Source organism: Lagenorhynchus albirostris, chromosome 17 (assembly GCF_949774975.1).
Source record: "Lagenorhynchus albirostris chromosome 17, mLagAlb1.1, whole genome shotgun sequence".
NCBI classification, from domain to species: domain Eukaryota; kingdom Metazoa; phylum Chordata; class Mammalia; order Artiodactyla; family Delphinidae; genus Lagenorhynchus; species Lagenorhynchus albirostris.
Genome location: NC_083111.1, coordinates 11,245,898 through 11,264,105, shown reverse-complemented (window position 1 = coordinate 11,264,105; position 18,208 = coordinate 11,245,898). Strand labels below are relative to the sequence as shown.

The 18,208-nt window shown below is 38.3% G+C and overlaps 1 protein-coding gene across 3 annotated transcripts in view; it reads left to right on the top strand.

Annotated features, from left to right (window-relative positions):
* The window catches only part of PDE7A (phosphodiesterase 7A), a 113,321-nt gene that overhangs the window by 63,354 nt on the left and 31,759 nt on the right, over positions 1–18,208 (top strand). For all 3 annotated transcript variants that reach the window (XR_009536325.1, XM_060127492.1, XM_060127493.1), the window contains exons 2-3: positions 4,458–4,518; positions 7,930–8,013. Coding sequence is in view for 2 of the 3 variants with exons in the window: in XM_060127492.1 (XP_059983475.1) it covers positions 4,458–4,518; positions 7,930–8,013 (145 nt within the window). In the remaining variant the exon portion in view is untranslated. The remainder of the gene's footprint in view (positions 1–4,457; positions 4,519–7,929; positions 8,014–18,208) is intronic.

The window sequence follows — 18,208 nt, the reverse complement described above, 5'->3', positions numbered from 1 at the left end:
TTTTGCACATCCCAAAGTAATTTGTTAAGATATATTAAAATTAAATTCTACCCTTTTTGCCAAGTTTTTATAATGGTTAACTAATACAGACCCTAAGTTAGTGCCTCTATAACTAAGTCTAAAGTGATTACCTTAAAATAAATTTAGTGTCATAGTTATAATCTAGATTATGTTCATTACCCAGCTTCTTACTTATACTATTTTAACAGCTGATGTTAGTCTTTCTCAATCCTTAAAGTGATAAATGAGACTTTACCTTTCTAATTAGTGGCTCTTTTCGTAAATACCCTTCCCCTCATTAAAAAAAAAAAAAAAAAGAGGCAACCCTTCTCCTGAAGAGAACTGTTAAGAGATAACAGGTTAAAATGTGTTTTAACAAGCTATTTACCCAATTTGATTGGATAATAGTGGGTTGATAGGTCCCGACCATGACAAACTATTATATAATTATATCTGTGGTTTCATGAATATGATTTGGCCGATAGAAATATTTATCTCCACATATGTGCTCTCCAGACTACTAGGTTTTCCTCTAATATGGTGGTATTAAGGGGAGTCTTGAAATCTAATAAGATAAATATCTTGGGGTAGAGATGGTGTGAGTCGTGCAGGTGTGAGTCGTGCCTTTTAATACCAAGTGATTACAGTGGCTGTTTGCTCCAGAATAAGTCGTTTACCATGAAACACTGCAGGAGGCTCAGGGTCTTCTGTTGGTGGAAGACACTAACTTTATTAAGCATGATGCTGCCAGGAGTGTGTTCTGTATGATTTAGTCCCTTGGGTTTTGAGATCATCCATTTCTTTGTAGATTTCTTTGTAGTACATTCTTACTGTAGCTTTAAATTTTAGTTCGATGTATTTTGTGAATATATAATAACTACACGTGCTACAAAATTCAAAAGATACTCGTTGAAAAGTCCTCTTCCTACCCTTGTATCTGTCCTTCAGCTTCCCTGGAGGCAGCCAGTGTTGAAAATTAGAATTTTATTTTTGCTTGTGACTTGTGTTCCTTTTATATTTCCTGAACTAGTGGGGTTTTTTTGTTTGTTTGTTTAAGGATACATTAAGTCATAGCAGTTTAATTGATGTTTTTCTCTTAAATGGTAAGCACGGAGGAGATAATAACAATGATTTGGGGAGCTATTTTGCATACTAAATCCAAATGAGGGCTTTAAATACAGTAACTTTTCTTTATAATAACAGTAAAAGAAACATGATTATTTTTCCTTGAGATTTCTAGGTATATGTTGAAGAGTTGTAAATTTCATGCCAGGGGTTTGTGAGGAAAGAAGATCATTAGTATGTAAAAATACCATCTCATTTCTTTAATATGTATTTTGTTAATGAAGTCAGGCATTTTTTCTTGTGTTTATTAGTTTATTATTTCTCTTTCTGTGAGTAGTGTGTTTATGTCCTACCTGTTTTTCTACACTATTATTCATTTTGTAATTGATTTGTAAGACACTTCTTTTTTCTCCCTTCATTTTTAGGTGTAGCAGGGAAAAATTAGCCCTTTGTCGTATCTGTTGAACTCATTTTTCTTCATTTGGAGTTTGTCTTTTGCCTATGTTTATGGTATATTTTGCCATACATAATTTAACTTTTATGTGGCCAAATTGATTTGTTTTTCATGATTTCTGGATTTTATAGAACAGTTAGAAAGGCCTTTCCTAGTTAAGATTTCTTTTTGAGTCGTTATTTAAATTAAAAAAACTTTATTGAAGTATAGTTGATTTACAATGTTGTGTTAGTTTCAGGTGTACAGCAAAGTGATTCAGTTATACATATATATATATATATTCTTTTTCAGATCCTTTTCCATTATAGGTTATTATAAGATATTGAATATAGTTCCCTGTGCTATGCAGTAGGTCCTTGTTGTTATTTGAGATTTTTTTTAATACAGTTATGTTTTCTTCTAATATTTCCATGCTGTTGTTTTACATTAAAATTTCTGTTCCATGTGTAATTTATTTTGGAGTAGGAAGGTAATAATACAGCCTTATGTTTTTCCAGATAACAGCCACTTAATCTAGCATTTTAAACCAAATAATTAACTTGGTTTTTTTGGCCATGTACACACAGCTTGTGGGACCTTAGTTCCCTGACCAGGAATTGAACCCCAGCCCTCGGCAGTGAAAGTGCTGAGTCCTAACCACTGGGCTTCCAGGGAATTTCCTCTCCACAGATTTTAGATCCTTTATTTAGCATATACAAAATTTCTGTGTATTCTTGGATTTGATTCTAGATTCTCTGTAGTGTCACACTACTTTATAATAGCTCATGACGCTAGTTCTGTTTATTACTGTTTTTTAAGAATTTGCTTGCCTGTTTATTCAGCCAATATTATTGATTACATTAGAATGTGCTGGGCACTATTCTAAATGTTGGGATTTATTCTATATCTGGGGATACAGCATTGAACAAAGTCTCTGCCTCCACAGAGATTAGATTCTGGTATGAGGTTTGGTTAATTTTATCTTCTAGATGTTTAGTTTGTCTTTATATCAATTCTGTTGTTCGTTAATTTATTCATCAACTTAATTTGTAAATGAGTATTCACTAATTTATTTACAATAAGTGCATTTATCATTTATTTACCAAATATTTATTTAGCATCTACTAAATAATAGTAGTTTTTAGGGCCAAGGACACAGTGGTGAATAAGTCAGACATGGTTCTTGCTCTTGTGGAGCTTTTGTTTTAGAACAAGCTAACAAGAGTAGGTCAGCTAGGTGTGCTGTACAGAGCATGAACGTAGGGACTCTGGGGAGGGTGACTCTCTGGTGACTTCAGGTTTGGTAGTCTGGGACTGCCTCTCTGAAGAGATGACATTTCGTCTGGAACCTGAGAGGTAAGAAGGGAATGATGGTGCAGTGATCCTGGACAGAACAGCAGGTATCAAGGCTGTGCGTGTGGCGTGGTTGAGGAAGGGCAAGGCGGCCAGGGTGGCTGGCTCTTAGTGGTAGAAAGAGGGCGGTAGGACAAGAGGACTGAGGGGTAGGCAGATCATGGAGAGTTAGGTGTTTGGAGTTTATTCCAAGTCTAGTGGGGGCCATTGGAGGACTTCTGAGCAGTAGCTGGAATGTTCACTCTTGCTTCTGCGTGAATGGACTGGGGGCCAAGAGATGCAGCAGGAAAACCAGTCAGCAGGGCAGAACATTGCAGGAGGCCAGGTGAGAGATGCTATTGCCTGAGACAGAACGAAGAAGTGGAGATCGAGGAAGGGAGATGGGTGTGAAGGTGGAGTTGGCAGAACTTGCTGAGGGTGTTTCAGGTCTCACAGAGGTGTTTTTTGGTTTCTTGCTTTTGGTTTTTTTCGGTAATTATATTTAAAATATTTGCAATCCTCGTTATTTTTTATAAATGGCTTTATTGAGGTATAGTTCATGTACCATACGATTCACCCATTTAAAGTGGGTGGTTTTTTTTTAATTTCAGTGCTTTTTGGTATATTCACAGAGTTGTGCAGTCATCACCACAGTTAATTTGAGAACACTTTCATCATTGCAGGTAGAAACCCTGTGCCCATTAGCATTCACTCTCCAGTTCCCACCAACTCTCCCAACTCTAGGCAACCGCCAGTCTGCTTTCTGACTCTGTGGATTTGCCTTTTTGGATATTTCATATAATTGGAAACATATGCTTTGTGGTCCTTTGTGACTGGCTCCTTTCACTCAATATACTGTTCTCAGGATTCAACCATGTTGTAACATGTATCAGTACTTCAGTCCTTTTTGTGTCTGGATAACAACACTAGATATTGAATACTGAATAATATTGTACGGCTATACCGCATTAGTTGGTAGACGTTTGGATTGTTTCCAGTTGGGGGCCATTATGAGTAATGTTGCAAGATACTTTTTATACCTGTTTATTTTTAAGCTCAAAATATATTTTAAATCTGTTCTCTTTCAGTGCACCCCATTTTTTGTTTTACTCAGATTTCTCTGAGTACGCTAATTACATTTTTTTTAAATTCTCTTATTTCTTGTAGCTTCTGGGCCATTTGGTTTTTCATTTTGTTCCATTTATTTCTAGCTAAAGAGTTTCTTCAAATGTCTGATGATTCTTGTTTGCTTATTCATTCATGTTTAAGTGAAGGGAATAGTGAAGTAGTTGAACTGTGTCTCTCCATCAATTCCGACTACCTCTGCAGAAGCTCTCTCTTCAAGTGGGCTTGTATGATGTACTCTGACATTAAATTTCCACCTACTGTGTTCCTCACTCTGTATCCACTTCTCCAACAATGCTTAATCATATTGTATTATAATTATTTGTCTTCCTCACAACTAGAGATTTCAAGAGCAAATACTGTATTTAATTTCATTTTGTATATCCCAACTTCTCTTGCACAGTGCGTCACAAAAAATAATAAATACATGTTTGTTGAATTGAATTTTATATCACATTTTAAATTATCATGCATTAAAATGTGTTTTTTTTTTTTTTTCTAGAGGCGTGGAGCTATCTCCTATGACAGCTCTGATCAGACTGCGTTGTACATTCGTATGCTAGGTAAGAATTATTTATTTTGCACCAATATCAGTTAATTTTGTTATCTGCTGTTAATTCAAGATCGAGATATCTTTCATTAGGTAGCTTTTCATCACTGTTTGCAGCAGAAATGACCTATTACTTTGAAGTTGAGTCTAGAAGCCAAAATTAATATGATGTGAATAAAGAGGGGCATCTTAGAGTTTGGGTAATTGAGAAATCTCTGGCTTAATAACTGGGACTCTGTGATTAGTATACAATTTTAAGTTGCATCCTGATTATTCTTCATAAAAAGAGTCTTCGATTTGTACAGTTGCTGAATTCTAAACGGTAACACGAACAAAGACGAGACCGTGAATTACCTGATCGCATAGTCCTGTCACTGGATGTGTTTGTTCTCAGTTGGCAGGTGAGAAGGCCATTTGTCTTCTCCTAGTCTCAGTTCTTAAATCTTTAATGTATTACTCAAGTCCAGAGGGTAAAATGAATTTGATGTGTGTATATATACATGTATAATTGATATATATATATATACACACACACACACATACATATATGTGTGTAGTTTCTCTCTTTCCCGCTCTTTGCCAGATTTTTCTCTTCATCCACGCACTCCTTGATCCCTTGTACTTTAATTCATACTATTAAAAACATACTATAAAGATTCCAGTAGGCACCTTTACTCATCTTTTCTTACTGTCTTTTCTTTATGACTGCTCTCCTTATACTCAGAATTCCTCGCTCAATTTCTATGATGTTTAGTCATCCTTATTCTTCACCTGCTTCTGGGGTGGTGATTTGGTTTGGGGTTTTTTGTTTGTTTGTGCCTCTTTCGTTAACTCCTTTTCATAGTCTTAGGCCTGTGTGTTCTCCAGTGTCCTGTTTTTGCTCTTCCCTTTTTCTCTCTTTAAGTTACCTTGTGTATCTTACCCGCCTAGTCCCATTCTACTCTAGCACATATTTCCCCCCAGGAATGTTGAGCCCTTTCTTCTTTACTGTCTCCATCTCTCTCTGTAGACATGTCAGGATTCTACTCTCCTTAAAACAGAGTTTTAGGCTCCTGCCTTCTTCACTCTGTAGAGCATCTCCACGTGGTTATGGGTACCTCACATTTAACATATGTGTTAAAAGATTTGTGTTCCCCAGGTCTGTGATTTTGCATTCTTTCACTGTCTCAGAAAATGGAACTCCATTCTTCTGGTTGTCAGGTCAGGAACCTTGGCGTCATTCTTGACTCTTATTTCTTATTTCCTCTGCGTTTACTTCATCACCACATCCTCTTGGCTGATACCTTCAAAGTGTATCCAGGATTTCACCACCACAATGCTGTTACCATCCCTAACTGAACCACAGTTACTCAGTTTTTTATCGGTAGCTGTCGTCACATAGTTGTACATTAGATCTCCAGAACTTCCCTGCGTAACTGAAACTTTTTACCCCCTTGACCAGCATCTCCCCATATCCCCCTCCCCGCAGGCCATAGCTGTTGCCTCGTTGAATGCACTCACTCCTTAAGTGTCTCCCTGCGTCTGCCTGTGCGTCTCTACTTGATTCTAGTCTATGCAGCCAGAGTGAACCTTTTCAGACCTAAGTCCATCTCACCCCTCTGTTCTGAATCTTCCGATAGTTTTCTGTCTTGGAGTAACAGCCAGAGCTATTACAATGGCCCGTTGAAGGTCCAGTGTGATGTGGCCCTACTGTTTCTCTGACCACACCTCCTACCAGTTCCCCTCATTCACCTCACTCCAGCCATGCGGGCCTTTTTGCTTGACCTTGAACGTGACAAGCATGCTCCCGTCTCAGGGTATTCATACTTGCTCTCCCTGCGTCTGGACCCGTCTTCATCCAGGTGGCCGTGTGGCTCACTGCTTCACTGCCTCCAGGCCTCTGCTCAGATGCCTCCCGTTCACTGAGGTCTCTGACCACAGCCATGAATCACTCCTCCCCGACTCCTCCTCCCTGTTCTTCTTTCCTTGCTTTAGTTTTCTGCATGGTGCTTTTTACCATCTTCCATAGAATGAAATTATTTGTTTGTTTTATTATTTGTGTCACTCCATGAAAGGGTGCGCTTCATGAAGACAGGGACTTTATATATTCTGCTCACTGCTGTGTTACCTGACATGTAGTGAGTGCTCAGTAAACATCCAATAGAGAGTGAAGGCATCGCCACATGAGAGAAGGGATTAATCGTTGTGGGATGGACTCTTGGTGGATGACAGGCACCTTGAAACAAAGAATAAGCAGGAGAGCCTTCCAGGCAAGCGGAATTGCGAGGGCACAGGAGTAGGGACTGGAGACTTAAAGGTTATAAACTCAGAGGCTGTGGAAGTGTAGTGGGGAAGGTGCTGCCTTTGGAGCCCGCAGAGCTAGGTTTAAACCCTGGCACACCTTTACCCTAGCTTTGTGGCATATGCATGCTCTGAAACATCTAAAAATCTCAGTTTGGGCTTCCCCGGTGGCGCAGTGGTTGAGAGTCCGCCTGCCGATGCAGGGGACACGGGTTCGTGCCCCGGTCTGGGAGGATCCCACGTGCCGCGGGGCGGCTGGGCCCGTGAGCCATGGCCGCTGAGCCTGCGCGTCCGGAGCCTGTGCTCCGCAACGGGAGAGGCCACGACAGTGAGAGGCCCACGTACCGCAAAAAAATAAATAAATAAATAAAAATCTCGGTTTCTGCATCTGAAAATGGGGGTTAAGATTCCTATCTCTCAGATTTGGTTAGAGAATTAAATGAAATAATGTCTGCAAGGCAGAAAAAGAGCACCTGGCAGAAGATTGCAGTGGTTATGTTGCTGTATGGAGAAGTAGATCCAAAAGTCATGTGAATATAGGAAGAAACAATACTGAGCTTATAAACAACAAAGTTTAAGACCCAACTAAAGACCTTGACTATACCCACTGTCAATGAGGAAAAAGAAGATTGACCAAATTAAACATTTCAGGCAAAATCTTTAACATTTTAATTTTCTGTACATGTAAAAAATTACAAGCTGCTTGAGAATAGGTAATATATTTTCTATTTCTTTATATCCCTTATAGTATAGTGTTAGGCACAGAGTAGATGCTTAATAAATATTTGCTTCTCATTGTGGCTTTTTAAAGTTTTGTGCTGAGGATTTTTTTTAACTCCATGTGAGTAATAAGATATGAGGTTGGATTATCATATACATGAATCATCTTTCAGAAGGTGACTCTAAAATAGAGATTATAATTATTAGAGGGGTAGTTTAAAAAAAAAAAAACCTCATCTAGCCTTATAACTCAGTGCCAGAAATTTGTAAACCCTTTCAACTAAATCAGCTCTTAACTACTTATTCCATTTATATCATTAGTAGCCTGAGTTATGGGTTTGATCCCACATAGACCTTTATTGCACGTGGGAGCTTCCTGAACGGCAGCCTTCTAAACTTATGTTTTATTCCTGATTCTGTCCAGGAGATGTACGCGTAAGGAGTCGAGCAGGATTTGAATCAGAAAGGAGAGGTTCTCATCCATATATTGATTTTCGTATTTTTCACGGTAAGTGTTAGCAGATACAGTATTTCTCTCAGACTTCCAGTAAAAGATCTTCATAAAATTATGTAATTTTCCAAGGGAAAGCGAATCCAAGGAAAAACATATTATGTTTAAAATGTTTTTAAAATACTGGGTCATGATAAATGACACTTTATTTCTAAATAATACTTGTAAATGTTTAGAGGCAAGGAGAATTGGAAAGTATCAAAATATGAAAGCTGGTATGGTTTTTCTTCTTTCTTATTTAAATGTGAAATTACTTTGGTACATTTTTTTCTTTTTAAAAACTATATGTTCAAAAAGTTGTTTTATTCTAAATGTTCTGTCTTCACGACTCTAGATAAAATGTTTTTGTGCAGGTGACATTATATAAAGGTATCTCATAGTTAACAAGGTATATATCCCTTGGATTTATTTAAAAACACACGTACCCCTGAAAGATGTTTGGTAGAATGCGTATTTCGAAAACAAATATTGTTTGGTTCCGGCGCATAATGGGAGAAAAAGGGAAAAAACAGGACTTCTAAAACTCTTAAATAGTAACCATGTTAAATCTGTTTTTGGAGGCGTCCCTCTTTTGGTAATGTTGGATAAATTATTTGGATTAACAATACAATTGAAAAAATTAGAAAAACTAGACACGGTAGAAAAGACGTGTATTTGAGTGTATCAGAGTGCTGTTGAGGCAAGGACGAGGCAGGCATTTCAGGCTACTTTTCCCCTTAGTGGCATCTGCTGATGCTGGGAAAAGTGGGTGAGAAGCTGAGCAGAGCTTTTGTTGGACACTTGAGGCCAGAAAAACAAAAACAGGTGTTTGTAGTTCACCAAGGTTGGGGAATTGTCCTGGTAAACTCTCTATGCTTCAGTCAGAGACCCAAAGTGCTTTATATTAGAAAAAAATCCCAGCTTTAAACTCTCGCAAATAATGATTAGATTAAGGTGGTCTGTGATTTTAGTGCCCCTAAGCCACCTGCTTAGAAGTAAGTGTTAATCTTCTTCGGAGGAAGGAGACTCTTTTGGATTTGGTTTGCCAATATTTTATTGAGAATTTCTGCATTTATATGCATGAGAGAGAATGGTCTGTAGTTTTCTTTTTTTTTTAATGTCTGGTTAGAGTGAGCTAGGAAGTGTTGTTACCTGTGCTTCTAGCCTCTGAAAGAGATTTTAGAGGATTGGTATAATTTCTTCCTTAAAGAACTCACCAGTGAACCCCTCTAGGCCTGACGTTTTCTGTTTTGGAAGGTTGCTGATTATTGATTCAATTTCTTTAATAGAGATGGGCCTTTTCAGGTTGGCACCTTCTTCTTGTGTGAGTTCTGGCAGACATTTACTGTGGGATTAACCTGGTCAAGCTCCTGGAGGTAAATCTCACAAAATTCTGCTCCCCCCTCCCACCCCATGACTGGATTTCCCTGGAGTTTTTAACTCTCAGAAAAGCCTCCAAAAGTTCATCGATTACAGTTCAGGTTTCTCTGCCCCGGCACCGGTTCCCAAGGAGGTTTCCATCTGTGGGTCTCTGTGCCAGTAAGTTGTCTCTCTTTGCCTGTCTCTCCAGTCTTGGGGCAGTGAGTTGCCCTGTGTCCTCACGTCTTCAGTGGATCCTAGAACAGTCGTTGATTTTGCAGTCTGTTCAGCTTTTTATATGTTGTTAGGACAGAATGGCAACTTCTAAGCTCCTTATATGCAGATCCAGAAACCAGAAGTCCTATTATGTTGTTTCTGAATGAAAAGATAAATAAGTATTTTGAATTTTTGTTTTAATTTCTATTATGGAAAATATCCGTAGATACAACGCACATAAACTAAAGCTCTTTGGGGCAGTGAATAATTTTAAGAGTGTGGAAGAGTTCTGGGGTCAACATGTTGGAGAAAGCTACACAAGAGTTACCCCTAAAAGCATGAGGTCCAGAGATTTTACAGGCAAATTATTCGGTGTCTTTGAGAGACTGATAATTAGTTTCACAGCACTTCAAATTCTTCCAGATTACACAAAAAGAAGTCATTCAGAGCTATTTTTATAGAGCAAATATAACTTTCAAGAGGCAAATGTAATACTCTAAGTGTAAATGTCTATAAAAAAATCTTTGGAAAAAATATTAGCAAAAGGAATACCAACAGCATAAAAGAATAATACTCCAGGATTAGTGGGTTTGTCTGGGGAAGGAAGCGAGAGTGATTCCAATATGTCGTTTTTTTCTGTAACAACGCATTAGACCTTAGTAACATGGGTTGCCTCCAGGAGGGAAACTGGGCGGCCTGAGGACGTGAGAGAGAAAGAAGCTGTTCGTTTTACACCCTTTTGAATTTTGATTCATGTGAACATATTACTCACTGAAAAGTTTAAATAAAATTGTTTGTAAATATTGTAATATACAAAGATTGGCTCTGAGTAGGGATATCAGTAAAATGGTTAAGTCTCAATATTGACCTAAAGAAAAGCACAGTTGCATTGGGAGTCTCTAGGTTACCCCTTGTCTTCTACTGCATTTTAGTGAAAGAGAGGATTTGAAAATTATAATTGTTATAAGATGCTGGAAGTCTTAAATAGGAGACATAATGGGACATTTCTGTGGGGGAGGGAAGTTGGAAATGACCAAATTGTTGGAGGTACTCTCTCATGGAATTCAAATAGGATGTTTGTCTTCTAAATCATTATGAAACCAGGAGCAAATGGTGTAAAATCTTAAGGACAAAATGAGAAAAGTACAAGCAAAGGTATCAATGATGGCAGTAAAGGTAAACGGATAAAATATTCCTTCTAAGAGATAAAGGTGCTCAGATTGGGTGCAAAATGAAACCTAGTGGCAAGAAATGGTTGAAAGCAGTGTGCAGCAGTCTCGGGCTTGGGGATCTGCACTTGCATCCTAATGTGGAGCCTCTGTGGTCTGGTGTCTCAGGACAGCAGAGGCCACTCGGCTTCTAGGTATGCAGATTCTTCTCTTCACGACCCCATCGTGACAGATGTTCTAAGACTCTAGGCTGTAGCTGGAAATTGTCACTGTGGAACTGACCCTGTAGTTATTATAAAACAAGAGTATCTCTCTAAGCCAAAATGATAACGTAATTTGGAGGGGTTTTTTAAATAGAGAAAAATGAGTCATTCTTTCCTACTCGTGTCGTAGGTTCTGTTTATCACACAGCTCAGAATTCTGAAAAGAAAAAATTTTCATCGAGCGTATTTTGTGAAATGTGATCTAATCAGGGGGTGAGCGCATGCCCGAGCTGTGGCTGAAGCCTGCCGAGTGCCGAGTGCCGCCTTCAGCCGTGTCCCGCGGACCTGGCCAGCGCCGCGGGGTGGGCGTAATCCCTCGAGGGCCCGAGCAGTAGGGCTTCAGTAATGTGCCCTCTCCTTTGTATACAATTAAAAATAGGATTTTATTTTTCACAGTGACATAAATATTTGCATGCTGAAGTTAAAATAGTTTCTAGAATGCTCTGAATACAAAATTCTGGATAGGTGTTTTAAATTCATTGAAGCTAGAATTTTCTCTGTGTACGGCTCCTCACCCCACGCCTTCTGTGCATCTCTTCGGTTTTACCTTAAACTCACTGTTAACTTTCCCTGTTGTAAAATTCTTGTCTCTCTCAGTTCTTTCATTGCTTACAGCCAGTCTGCATTCAGTCCCATGTATTTAGTAACCGAAAATAGCTGTCATTCTCCTCTCCTTTCTGTCCTCCTTATCTCCTATCCTGCTTGATTCGGACCTCTGTTACCACAGTCTGGGGTTATTCTGGTGGTCTCTTAACCGTTGTCCTTACTTTTAGGATTCTGTCTTGTAATCTGTCCTCCCAGGGCAGGGTCTTTTTAAAGAGAGAGTTTAAAATACAGGAGAAAATGCACATCAACAGGTTAGAAACATATATTATACCATTAGTACATTATAACTACTGCTTGTCTGTAATTTTGTGTTTCTTCCATGCGTTCTATTTGTGAGGTGCTGCTGATGTGTGTTTAGGTGCTGGAATAGTTTTAACTTGTTTCTGGATTGAGATTTTCTCCACGTTGAACATAATTGTCTTTATTAAATTTGCCTAGAAATTAGACATCTACGCTGCAATATTGAGCTTTTTTTGAAAGATCCTTTTATATATACGGTTTATTATAAACAGTGTTTGGGTTTACCATCCCAAGGTGCATTCTCCTCTAGCTGTTTATCCAGTTAGAGAACAATTACAGGCTCCAAAGTTAGCAAGTGAGACCTCAATAATAATTTTATTATGTAAATAGTGCGGTTTTTTCTGCCCTGAGTTTTTGTGGTTTGGATTATCTTTTGTCATAAATCCTTATTCTCGTTCTCGTGAGGCCTAGAATTGGATCTTCACAATAGGATTTGCCATGGGCATTATCATGCAGCAAGTTCTGACTGTGAGTCTTTCTAAAAGGGTATAAAGAGGCAAAAGAAGAAAATTAGCTGAACACATGAGTACATTAAATACAGAAACAGTGTTCAACTTCACTACTAAACAAATTCCTATCAAATTTAGAAAGTTAAGCAAACGATCAGCTAAGGTGCTAGTGATAGAAGTTTGCGTTATTACAAACTTTTTAGAAGGCAGTTCGTCACGATGCATCAAGAGTCGTAAACATTTTTTTTCTCTTTGATTTCAGCACGAGACATGTATGCAAAGGGAATAATCTTACACAAATGTCAATGTATGTGTGAAGACATTCACATTGGCCTTATTTATAATAGGAACATGTATTAGGTTGTGGTGTTATTCACTGAAGTATTTGAGGGTAAAAGACCAGAATGTTTATAACCTACCCTCAGATGTTCAGAAAAAGAATCAGGTACACACCACACACACGTACACACGTACACACACACACACACACACACACACACAGTACAAATGGTAAAGCAGGTGGATAAAATGTTAACAATGGCAAATCTGAGTAAAGGGTAGTGATAAAGGGTATTCCCTGTACTATTTAGTTTTGCAGCTTTTTGCATTTTTTATTTGTATTTCAAAATGATCTCTAAACAAAAAGTTTTTAAAGTATGGTAATTAAATTATGCATTTATTAAAAATCATGGGTTTATAGTCGGAGTGCAGATTTGTTAACTGGTATTGGACCAGGTCTGTGGTTGTTTATAAAGAAATGGGAGAATTCAAACTTTGGGAAGACGTTTTGAAACTAACCTGTATTCATGGTTACAGAGGGTGGGGGGATTTGGAAGATCATGAATCCTCGTTGCCAGGAAGTGTTTGCAGAAGACCTGGTGTAAGTCTGCAGCCAGGGTTAGCCTGGCAATTCGTCACAGATTCTGCTTTAATCAAGAAATTCTACTCTAATTTTTAAGTCGTCACACAGAAGCTTTCATTCTTAACTAGGTTTTGTTGTTTGGGGGTTTTTGTTTGTTCGTTTGTTTTTTGGTCTCTGCTGCTTTAAGTGGACTGTTCATGCTAACTACTTTGTGAATTTATCAGGTGTTATTATCTTGGTTCTGTGGGGCAAGAAAACAAATTTTCCCAGATATCATCTCTCACTGAAGAGATGTTATGAAGCATTCTTTTTTTTTTTTTGCGGTACACGGGCCTCTCCCTGTTGCGGCCTCTCCCGTTGCGGAGCACAGGCTTCAGACGCGCAGGCTCAGCGGCCATGGCTCACGGGCCCAGCCGCTCCGCGGCATGTGGGATCTTCCCGGACCGGAGCACGAACCCGTGTCCCCTGCATCGGCAGGCGGACTCCCAACCACTGCGCCACCAGGGAAGCCCTATGAAGCATTCTTTTACCTTTGTTTGTGTTCTTATTACCTATGTTATGGTACAAAAGATAATATATATCATACATATTTACATAGTTTGAGTTTGAGAAAGGGATTTTTCATGTAAGGAAGTCATTGTTGACATTATTTTAGGATGATCAGAAACATTCCTCGGAACATTGTTTTTTCAAACTAATATCTTCTTCTCTGGGGAGTGTTCCATTTTGCAATTTAGATAGAACATGCATATCAGTGGGAATTATACGATGGGTTGTGTTTATTAAGAAATTTGGAAGATCTTAGCTCATTAAAGATACTGCTGAAATTTTCAGATGCTCATGTTAAGTCAGAAATTTTTATTCAGCCCAAAAGGAGATGTGAAATTGCTTATTGAATAGAAAGCAGTTTCTGGTTATACTACTTAAAAGGTGTCATGACAGTCCATGAGTATTCACAGTATGCTAATCACTAATTATTTGTTTAGATAACAAAAAACTAAGATTGGTGCTTCTTACTTAACCTCCTTGTCCCTTGTCTGTCCCCCAGAGCTGTACATGGAATCTTGTAATGGTGTTTAGGGCTATCGGATTACTAGCAGATAATGCAGCTAGCTCTTCTAAGCATGTGATCATTTTATATAACTTTTTTTTTTTTAAGGATTGGTCCACTTTCTCAATAGGCAGATGATTAGTTTCTGACAAGTATTTAAACTTCAGTGTTAACGTTAATACTTCTTTGATACCTACTGAAAAACTTCAGCTTTCATCCCATTTTTAGAAGATCCCTAACCTTTCCAGACCTGCCCTATCTAGGAACTACTCCCACTGAGGTCCAGATTTCTGGTCCTCCAGCATTTAATAAACTGATTCTTGATGTCCCGCATTCAACTAATTTTAACCTATTTAGTCTCCTGACCTTATGCTGTGAAAATTCGAGGATTGAGGCACCTGATAATGATGAGCAATATATACACTACCAAATTGGGAGAAAGAGGTAATGGGGGGTAGAGGAGAAAGCTGGGGAGACAGAAGCTGATTGATTAGAGAGTGGCAGAGATGTCAGGCTGCCGGCTGGGTGGTGTGGACTGAAAAGTGCCCCAGAGCTGGGTCTCCCTGACGCGGCCCCGTGGCTCCCGACCGTCTCTCCTTAGCGTGACAGCTCCCCTTCCGCGGGCTTTCTCAAGTTCTGCTTTCACTCCGCTCTCTGTGGAGAGAGAACCAGGAACCTCCCTCCTGTGAGTTTCCTCCTTTCGAGTATGTTGGCTTCAGTAACCAGCTTTCCGTAGGGTGGATTACGAGCCCCAAATTTTCCTACAGATATTTTTCTATGTCCAATTGGCCGTACACCTGGTCTCTTGAAATATGATATTTTGACTTTTAAATTAGTTGGGCTTAATGAAATGGATTCCATATTGACTTTGTGTCAGAATTCATCTCTTGTTTGCTGTACATTTGATGCCCCTAAATTTAGTAAATTATTCTTTTAGTTACACATTCTTTTTAGCGTATATAGTAACAAATTCTAATATCTTTAAACATAAAAGCATTATTATAATTCTGCTCCACATGTGCACTGATACCTTCCTTTGCAAGGTTCTGGCGTGGTTATTAAGTAGTAAGGGAAGCTGCCAGCTTGAAATTTTCATGGAATTCACCAAAGCTCATTGACGTCATCCAGACTGGAAGCCATGGTCTCTCTGCCAACGTTGGACAAGATGTAATACCAGGAGAATGTTTTTTCATGTCCACACAAGCGCAGTTTTCCGTTTTCTTTTACTCCCGACACATGGTAATGTTCCATTCTATGTAAATGTGTTTTGCCCATTATCTTGAGCCTTTTTATTCATTTTAGCACTTTATTCCACCCCATACTAGGGAACCTTTCAGGATATTTACATTGTAGCCGAAAAGGCTTTTAGCCTTACTCATCTTTTTGTTCCTGGTTTCTGGCAGCCTCTGGCTCATTGTAGAGATTGAATATATTCCTGTTGCATCAAATTGACTAAAACTGCATATCTTCTACCAGTTGGACTTAATACGGTCCCATTTGTATTTCTCTAAGTATGATCTGTATTAGCTGTAAACTGAATTCAGGCTGGCTACTGCCCTTCTGTTGAATCAAATGTCTCATGTTGTCTTTATTATAATGACCCACTCTGAAAGCAGACAAAATTATTAAGTGCTGCCTTAGACCCTCAGGTGCGTTTGGTTTTGTGTTGTTTCTTATCTTCCTAACAGGGCTGTGTTGGACTTGGATACTTGTTTCATACTTAGTGACATGATCAGAAAGAACATCTGTTTCTGCGTTTATCTTGAGCTTAAAAGCTTATGTCATACTGACTTTATTGTCTTAGTTCATCTTAGTCTTTAATGTATAGTAAACTCCCACACAAACTCAGGTCCTCTTATATTCCGAAGCTTTTACTGCTTCTTCCCTTTAAGAATAGAAGTTGTTGCGTGGCGTTACCCTCAGCCATGACTTTTTCTGCGTTACATTGTTTTTCTTATTATCTTTCATACTGTACTGCCTGGTCATCACTTTCCTATTTACAAGCGTATTTTTTTTTTGTTTTTAGCCATTATTTGTTTGATTTGCTAAGGTGGCTGTCCATGATCTGTCATTTAGTCTCTCATTCAGATGTGAGTGCACCAGCCTCTACTTACAGTTCTGGTATTATAGACTAAGGGCATATCTGTCTGGAGTTTCTATTAAATTTTAGTTTGTTCCCAGTCATTCATTTATCTTGAAGTCATATCTGGTTGTTTCAGCAACACTTCTGTAATAGTTCATAATCACAGGAAACAATCTCATGTCCTTTTCCCCTGTCTGTTCATCATGCGTGTTCCTGCCTCCTTCCTATAACAGTCCCCTTGCCAAGCAGTGCCTGTAGAGATGAGTACTGCTGTGCTGAATCGAATTAGGAAACCGAGCATTCTGCCCCCCTGTATGCATTTTTTTTAATGTATCTAGTTTTCCAGGAGATTGTGAAGTGCCTGCATTTGAAAAACCACTGATTTTTGTTTCTTTTTTGTCTCAAATTGAAAGAATATCTCCTAGATACCTTCTCTAACTTCATAGCATAAATTAGGGAACCGATATGGCTTGGACCTTAACCTTAATAAAATTTAATGATAGTTTAATTCTGCCTGACCTTTGGAGAATTGGAGAAATTGGAGATTTAACTTTAAGCTTTATTTTGTATGTTATACAGTAAGGCTTGTGTGCTTTCTTTTCCTTCTTTTTTTCTCAGCTCACTAATAAGGGAATTAGGAATGTAACAAATAAGGAGCTGTGTTCAAGTCCTACGTTTGAGCGTAAGAGGGACCCAACATGTCACGTATCCCGTCTCTGTAGGAGAGTTGGGAGTGATACTGCTCAAGACGTGTTGATTTTCCAGCCCTTTTGTTTCCTTAACCTATTACCTATATTTCTTTTTTCTGTCCACTTCCTAATATGAAGGAGAAAAGAAATGCCTAATCCATAACAATAAGAGTAATCTTTTAAAAAGGGTTTATAGAATATTAGTTTATTCTCATGTTAACATTGATCTAATTTTAGATTATGAGTAGCTCCTTTATTTCTTTGGTTTGTAGTGAAGCTTGGAATGTCTATATATTTATTTTAAAGTAATGACGTATGCATATTTTGAAATCTTTAAATGTGTGCATTTAATTCTACAGTATGTAAAAGTATACAGTGGTCTTCAGAAGGAAGTTATGCTATCATGAAGAATAAATCTGGCTTTGTTAAAATAAATAGTATGAAGTCATGTGCTTAAACATATTTAAACATGAAACCAATGTTATATGTCAGTTATACATATTGTTTTAAAAGAATTGATACCTGTAACAACTATAGCCATTAATGTTAGTGTTTATTCTTTGCCCAAAAAGACATATTGCTGTATTATCTCTTTTGATTTTTACAACAGTTCTGTAAGGCCTGTTTTACAGTGAGGAAACTGACAATCAGTTCAATAACTTAAATAGCTTTCCTAATATCACAAAACTAGTAAAAGGGGCAGGGCTGGGATTCAAAATCAGATATGTAACTCCAAAGCTCATGTCTTTATTTGCCCTGCTGTACTGCTTCTCCGTATCAGAACAAGCTACTCTACTAAAGACTATTGCTCTGAACACCTAGCTGTTTTTTCTCCATTTGTCCATGCATGCTAAATGTAAAAATTCTTCCAAGAAAACTTGAATTTAGATGTAGCTAAATGTGTTTATTCAGTATTAACAGTAGGCTTTCTGATATGGCTTCCGTTCTTTTTAAGGAAAATTAAAGAGGAGATTAGAACGAAGAATGTCTTAATATTTTTTATTCAGTTATCATTCAATATGACCTTGCCCTAGACTAGAGTTAACACCTTACAGCGCTGAATTTAAAAAAAAAATTTATGACAGTCTCCAAGGGTAATTCATGCTAATGCGTCTAAATGATTGTCACGGTTTTAAGGTAGCAGGTATAGTGACTGCAGGACTCCC